Consider the following 7560-nt stretch of genomic DNA (forward strand, 5'->3'; position numbering starts at 1 on the left):
CGGCAACGGGAGGGACGCGGCGGGCGGGAAGCGGCCGGGAAGGGGAAAGGGGGGAGGAGCTGCGCGTGCGCGGGGCGGTGGCCACGCCTCCCCGGCCCCGCCCCGCCCCGTCCCGCCGGGAGAGCGCGATGGCGGCGCGCGCCCGCAGCAGCACCTGAGCGCAGGTGAGAGCGGCGCGCGCGCGGCCGCGGCCACGCCCCTGCCCGACGGGAGCGCGCGCCGAGGCTCCGCCCGCCCGTGCTCAGGGAGGGGGCGCGGCCTGAGGGGAGGGGGGGTGGGGGTCCCGGGCTGGGTTGGTGGGCGGGCTCTGTTGGGGGTGTGTCCCCTCAGTGGGTGTGTCCCCTCAGTGGGTGTGTCCCCTCAGTGGGTGTGTCCCCTCGGTGGGTGTGTCCCCTCAGCGGGTGTGTCCCCTCAGCGGGTGTGTCCCCTCGGTGGGTGTGTCCCCTCGGTGGGTGTGTCCCCTCGGTGGGTGTGTCCCCTCAGCGGGTGTGTCCCTCAGTGGGTGTGTCCCCTCAGTGGGTGTGTCCCCTCAGCGGGTGTGTCCCCTCAGCGGGTGTGTCCCCTCGGCGGGTGTGTCCCCTCGGTGGGTGTGTCCCCTCAGTGGGTGTGTCCCCCGGTGGGTGTGTCCCCTCGGTGGGTGTGTCCCCTCCCTTTGACCGCCATTGACTCCATGAACCCCGGTGGTGTCACGCTCCCCCAGAGCCCAACAAGCTCCTGGTCCCCCCATGGCCCCGCAGGCCTCCCACAGCCCATGGCCCTTGTGGACTCTTAGTGGGGTCATGCCCCCTCTCCCTAAACCCCATGAATCCACAGCCCCCCTTCAGACCCCTTTTGGATCCACAGCCTCCCAATGACCCCATGTTCCCCCTCAAACCCCAAATGGCCTCACAGTCCCCCTCAGACCCCAAAGTGGATCTTTGTTCCCCCTCAAACCCCACAATCCCCCTCAGACCCCAAATGGGATCGACCTTCCCTCTCAGACCCCAAATATTTGCTGCATCTGCCACCCCGGAGACATGCCACCCTGGGAATGGGGGAGTTTTGGGGACATGCAGGTTATGGGAATGGGGATGTTTGGGGCCATGGAGGTGGGTTATGGGGATGGGGGAGTTTGGGGCCATGGTGGTGGGTTATGGGAATGGGGGAGTTTTGGGGACATGCAGGTTATGGGAATGGGGGTGTTTTGGGGCCATGGAGGTGAGTTATGGGAATGGGGGCGTTTTGGGGCCATGGAGGTGGGTTATGGGAATGGGGAAGTTTTGGGGCCATGGAGGTGAGTTATGGGAATGGGGGAGTTTTGGGGCCATGGAGGTGGGTTATGGGAATGGGGATGTTTGGGGCCATGGAGGTGGGTTATGGGAATGGGGGAGTTTTGGGGCCATGGAGGTGGGTTATGGGAATGGGGGAGTTTTGGGGCCATGGAGGTGGGTTATGGGAATGGGGGAGTTTGGGGCCATGGAGGTGGGTTATGGGAATGGGGGAGTTTGGGGCCATGGAGGTGGGTTATGGGAATGGGGGAGTTTGGGGCCATGGAGGTGGTTCCTGGGGACCTGGGGAGCTCCGTGGGAGTGCGGAGCTCCAGGGTGACCCCGGTGTCCTGCTGTGTCCCGCAGGATGAAGGAGTGGTGGCTGCAGGTGGGGCTGCTGGGCGTGCCCCTCCTCGCCGTCTACCTGCACATCCCACCCCCCCAGCTCTCCCCAGCACTCCGCTCCTGGAAATCCTCCGGGAGCTTCTTCACCTACAAGGACCTGAACATCTTCTACAGAGGTGACAGAGTCACCCATCCCCCTGTGGCCATGGGGACATTCCTAAACCTGGGCCAGCTGGTGACAAATCCCTCCCGGTTTTTGCCATCCTGGATCCGCCAGGGATGGATCAGAACGTTTCTTTGGGGAAAGTTGGCTCTTGTACCTTGGTGGGAAGGATCTCAAGATGCTCCAATGGATGCCAACATGGACAAGACACTGGAAACCCTTTTTGCAGCAGCACAGAGGCTGCTGGAGTTAATTTGGGCTAATTAAATCCTTTCATCAATTAATTTAAAATTCATAGATTTGAAATCAGTCCCTGGGTTGATCACGGGGCCGGTGAGGTTTCCGAAGGGAAGCTGTGGTGGGACTCAAACCCATCCCTGGTTTTGGGGGAGCAGAGGGAGAGGTGGATTCCCAGTGGGATGGACTCAGTTCCCATCCTAGAAGGGAGGAATTTTGGGAGGAGCTGACTCCGAGGTGTCCCGTTGTCCCCACAGACTCCAGCGGCGCCGTCGGCAGCTCGGACATCGTGGTGCTCCTGCACGGCTTCCCAACGTCCAGCTACGACTGGAGCAAGGTCAGGGGGGTGGGATCTCACAGCAAATCCCAGGATTTTCAGCTCCTTGGGATGGGCAGGCAGCACAGCAGGGGTGGGCCATGCTCCAGAGGAGAACTGATTTCTGCTGGAGGTACCACCGTGCTCCAGGATATCACCTCGCTCCTCTCCCAGTGTGAAATCCCAGCTCTTTCCACATCCCACAGTCCAGGGAAACAGCCACAACAATTCCTTGGCTTTTTTGGGGGATGGTGTGGCTGTTCATTGGGGAATTTTGACCTGCTGCTATTGGAGCTGGAATGTTCTCTGGGGTGGTGGGGAGGAGCATGTCCAGCCATGGCTGCTCATCCCTGGCAGATGTTTCCATCCTCTGCTCCCACTGGATGCTTTTCAAATGCATTTCTCCTCTTCCCAGATCTGGGAAGGGCTGACCCAGCGCTTCCACCGGGTGATTGCCCTGGATTTCCTTGGATTTGGATTCAGTGACAAGCCTGTGAGTACTCTGGCATGAGGATTTTCATGGTTGCTTTCGGCCCAGCACTCTGGAAAATTGGTTTTTGCCATCCAGGAGAAAAATTGATTTTTCTGGAAATTGGGTTTACTTCTGGAAAAGGGATAAGTCATTACAACAGTGGAAGGGATAGGGTTGTGGTGGATGGGTTTGATGGGACTCCAAAATGCACCTTGACCCCTCTGGAGCTCGGACAGGGCTCCCATGGCCTTGTGGACATCCCAGGACATCCCAGCTGCTGGGCCCGGGCTCACAAGCTGCTGCTGTCCATATTCCATATTTCCACATTCCTCCCTTGGGGCATTTCTTGTGGAACCTGAGCGCTCCTGCTGGGTCAGGCTCTCTCTGGGACCCCTCTCCCACTTTTGCAGAGGCCCCATGGCTACTCCATCTTCGAGCAGGCCACCATCGTGGAGGGGCTGCTGCGACACCTCGGCCTCCGGCACCAGCGGATCAACCTCCTGTCCCACGATTACGGGGACACGGTGGCCCAGGAGCTGCTCCACAGGTCCCTGCCACCCCTCCTGCCCTCTGCTGTCTCCACCAAGATGATTTCCAGCAGATAAGTGGAAGGACGTGGTGCAGAATTCCCTTTTCCTTGTGCCTGAGGTGTCTCAGGGCACATCCAAGGCTTCCACCAGTCCAGTTCCCAAAGGAAATGGAGATGATCCAACACAATTTGAGCTCCTGTTTGGTGTTTTCTTGGAGCCTGGAGAGGGTTTGGTTGTGTTTCACCTTCTTCTCTGCTGTCCCCAGGTATGAGCACAACAGAACTGGAAGCATTCTGATCAACAGCCTCTGTTTGTCCAACGGAGGTAAGGTTTGTCCAGGGTGGGATGGGGATCCATGGGATGGATTGGCTTTCCCATCTCCACCACTCAAATCCCAAGGATTGCAATCAAGGTGCTGTAATTAACCAGAAGCATCAATCCTGGGGCTCCCTGGGCCACTTTCATGGCACCACGAAGGGGGACAGCCTGGGAGATGTGGAACAGAACCCTTCCAGCCTTACAGCTCCGTTCTTTGCTGTCCTTCCAGGGATTTTTCCTGAAACGAACTACCCCCGCTTCATCCAGAAGGTGAGCTGCTTCTCTTTCCAGCCATGCTGAATCCCAAAATCCCAAATAAACACCCCTTGGTGAGCTGCTTCCCTTTCCAGCCATGCTGAATCCCAAAATCCCAAATAAACCCCCCTTGGTGAGCTGCTTCCCTTTCCAGCCATGCTGAATCCCAAAATCCCAAATAAACACCCCTTGGTGAGCTGATCCCCTCTCCAGTTGCACTGAATCCCAAAATCCCAAATAAACCCCCCTTGGTGAGCTGCTGTCACACCCCATGGACACCTCAACGGTCTCGGCTGGGTGTCATGGGAGAAGCTCTCCAAGGATTTATCCCTCTTTTTTTCCCTTCTTTCCAAGCTCCTCAAGGATGGGGGGCTGCTGTCCCCCCTCCTCCTGCGGCTGATGAACTTCTTCTTCTTCTCTGGAGGGTGAGTGGGGTCTTGGGGGTGCTGGGCACAATCCATAAGGTTTCCCTTCCAAGTGGGGAAGGGGAAATGCAGGAGTGAGAAGGAGTTCCTGGCTGGGAGGGTGGGAAGACCCTGGAATAGAATTCCCAGAGCACCTGTGGCAGTCCCTGGATGCCTGGAAGTGTCCAAGGCCAGGTTGGAGCAGCCTGGGGTAGTGGGAGGTGTCCCTGCCCATGGCAGGGGGTGGGAGTGAATGATCCTTAAATTCCCTTCCAACCCAAACCATTCCCTGATTCCATAAATCAGGGATTCCCTGGCACTGGCCCTGCAGAGGTGGGATTGACATCTGGACCATCCCCTCTCCACACTGGCCAAGCACTTCAGTTTAACAATAAACCAAACAACTTTTCCCTGGACACTGGAGTCCTCTTCTCCACCATTGTTGGAATTACACATTTCAGAGGCAACAAAGCCCCTGCACAATCAGATTTTTGTATTTTTAGCAGTGCTAAAAACCTTTTCTTTCCCCAAAAAAAGCCCTTTGAGGCCATCCAACACTTAACCCAACTTATCTGGGGGACATCTTGGCACTTGGAGTTTTGCTGTGGAAACTGGAAGTGCTGGAATTTTTTGCCCTGGAGTAGTTTTTGAGTGGTTCCCTGACACAGCTGCTGTTGTGTCTCTCCAAATCCCGTTGTTTTCCAGGCTCAGGGCAGTTTTTGGGCCCTACACACAGCCCTCCCAGGCAGAGCTCTGGGACATGTGGACAGCAGTGAGGAACAACGACGGGAACCTCGTCATGGACAGGTACCTGCCCTGAACTCCTGCATCAATTGGGTGCCACACCCAGAGCCCAGCCAGCCTCTCCAGGACTCCAGCTGCTGCTGGAAAACAGCCCTTGGAGGGTTTTGTTGGGGATCAATATTGGAGATGTTTTTTTTTGTTGGAGATCAACGTTACATCTCAAGAAAGAGCTGGGGGGTGATGCTGGAGCAGAAATTCTCTAGGGTGATGCAAGGCAGGGAAATGAAGGTTGGAGCTGGGTCTGAGATGTGGATTTTTTTTTTTCTTTGGAAGTCAAGGGTTTGGATTTGGGGGAGTTTTGGGAATGACTAGAGCTCAATCTCTATTTGGCAGGTGTTTGAGCAGCATAGTCCCAGGAGAGATTTACCTCCAGATTTGAACCTTCTGGGCCATTCCCAGAAGTCCCAATCTCAAATCTTCAGCTTGGCAATTGTGGAAGGACATGTTTTGTCCAGTTTGCAGGTTTTGTGCTGGTGGTTGAGTTGAGCTCTTGTCTCCCCTTCCCCCAGTGGGAGAAGAGAGTCCCTGAGCCCAGGGCTGATGGTGTGGCACTGCATTCCCACAGGAGATGTAGATCCCACCTGGATCTCATTGTGTCCACAGCCCCAGGAGCAAATTCCAGGTTGGGCAGCATCCAGTGCATAACAAGGGCTTTTCCTTCCCTCAGTATTTTGCAGTACATAAACCAGAGGAAGAAGCACAGAGAGCGCTGGCTCGGGGCTTTGATGTCTACCTCAGTCCCACGTGAGTAGGAATCCATCCTTCACTGCTTGGCATTTTGGGGAACTGCCCCCCTCACTTCCAGGCTCCTTTCCACTTATCAGCCTCTCTTCTCCTGAGCTCAAACCCAGTTTTGCAGCAGAGATAACGTTCCCTGGTTCACAGCTGCTTCTCCAAGTGCTGCTGCAGGAAAGTTGAGGAGCTTTTCAAGCCCAAAAAGTTGCAAGCAGGGAAAAATGTGCGGGTTGGAGGCTGGACTTGAGCCCAGGACAGCCCATTCAGAGCTGTTTTGCTCAGTGCTCCACTGGAAGCTTCCCAGGCTTGTGTGAGGAGGGAACGCTCCTGCAGGTCTCCTTGGGGGATGTTCTAATTAACAAATCCATTAATTTCTGGATATTAAAGCTATGTCTGTACTTCCCTTGCAGTACATCTCATCTACGGGCCCCTGGACCCTGTGAATCCACACCCAGAGTTCCTCCAGCTTTACAAGTAAGACAAAAGTGGGAATGTGCAGCTGGGGCTTTGTTCCAAGGGATGTTTTACCTGGCTATTCCTGCAATTCCATCCTCAAGGAGGCTGCTTCTCATTCCCAAAGGCACCTGCACAGCCAGGGGGTTCAGTCAGCAGTTTGGAAATTGGTCCTGCATTTTCAGTCATGATCCATTTTAAAACCACACAGGGGAGATTTGTTTCCTGAGGAAGTCTCCTCCTCCAAACTGACCTGAAGGAAATCCAGCCCTTGGAAGGGGTCGGATGGAGCTGCTCCAGGCTTTTTTTATGCCAAAAATGGGCACAGTTGAGTCTGCAACAATTCCTGTGCTCAAGCCTTGCTCTGTTTTTCCACCAGGAAGGTGCTTCCCATGTCCACAGTGTCTGTGCTGGATGACCACATCGGCCACTATCCCCAGCTGGAGGATCCCCTGGGATTTCTGAATGCCTATCTGAACTTCATCAACTCCTTCTGAGCTGCTGCAGCTCAGTTCTCACTCTTTTCTTAGAGTCAGGCTTTGGGGGCAGGAAAAAACATTGATTTTCTCTCCCAAATCCAGCACTGTGCTCACACCCTCATCCTGGGCTGCCAAATTGAGTGAAATCCTTGGAGAGCTGGAAAAATGAGGGGGAAAGCAGCCCTGCATCCCCTTCTTGCTCAGCTTAACTCGAAATATTTAGAGAGGCAGAGGTTTAAATTAACATGAAATCAGAATTTCTTACTTCCTTCATCACCCTGGCTTGGGAAGAAACAACCACTTCATCAGCAGGGAGAGGCAGGAGTTCCCTCTCTTCCCTTCCCAGTTTTCCATATGGGATTTCTCCCAGTTTGCACCCAGGAAAAGGCTGCCCTGAGGTTTGGTTATTACCTGACATAAAGCTCAGAGAATTGAATCTGCCTCAAGAGATGGAGTTTAATCTCTCTCTGTACATTGATTTTTCTGTGTGGAAGAAGAGACAGTCACAAAAATACTGCAAATTTGGAGGTTGGGGTGGTTTTTAACTGTTTATGTTGGGAATTTCATAGCATCCCTTTAGGAATAAGGGGGTTTTGCTTTATAAACAGCCATTATGGGGTATTTTTTCTGTACTGGAACAGACAGAATTAGAACAAAAAAATTCTATTTTATTAACAGTAATTCATATGAATTCCACCACTTGAACCAGTGTTTATTTTCTGTTAATAAAAAGCAATTTTGACAAAAATCTGATTCTGTTTTCTCACATCTTTTCTCTTCCCTGGTTGAGTTGCCATAAGTT

The 7560-nt window shown here is 54.3% G+C and overlaps 1 protein-coding gene across 2 annotated transcripts; it reads left to right on the forward strand.

The window, feature by feature from the left end:
* Positions 1–110: 110 nt before the first annotated feature.
* MEST (mesoderm specific transcript) lies at positions 111–7509 on the forward strand. 2 transcript variants are annotated; one of them, XM_084206713.1, is made up of 12 exons: positions 111–164; positions 1614–1768; positions 2250–2329; positions 2724–2801; positions 3191–3327; positions 3576–3634; positions 3858–3898; positions 4238–4308; positions 4993–5094; positions 5759–5835; positions 6237–6300; positions 6659–7509. In XM_084206713.1, the coding sequence occupies exons 2-12, from the start codon at positions 1615–1617 to the stop codon at positions 6774–6776; spliced, it is 981 nt and encodes a 326-aa protein (XP_084062839.1). In that variant the 5' UTR covers positions 111–164; position 1614; the 3' UTR covers positions 6777–7509. The 2 variants fall into 2 exon arrangements, with proteins under 2 accessions (XP_084062839.1, XP_084062840.1); XM_084206714.1 differs by having other exon boundaries at positions 3221–3327.
* The last annotated feature ends 51 nt before the right edge of the window (positions 7510–7560 follow it).

Source organism: Fringilla coelebs (genome assembly GCF_963513975.1).
Source record: "Fringilla coelebs genome assembly, chromosome: 5".
Classification (NCBI taxonomy): domain Eukaryota; kingdom Metazoa; phylum Chordata; class Aves; order Passeriformes; family Fringillidae; genus Fringilla; species Fringilla coelebs.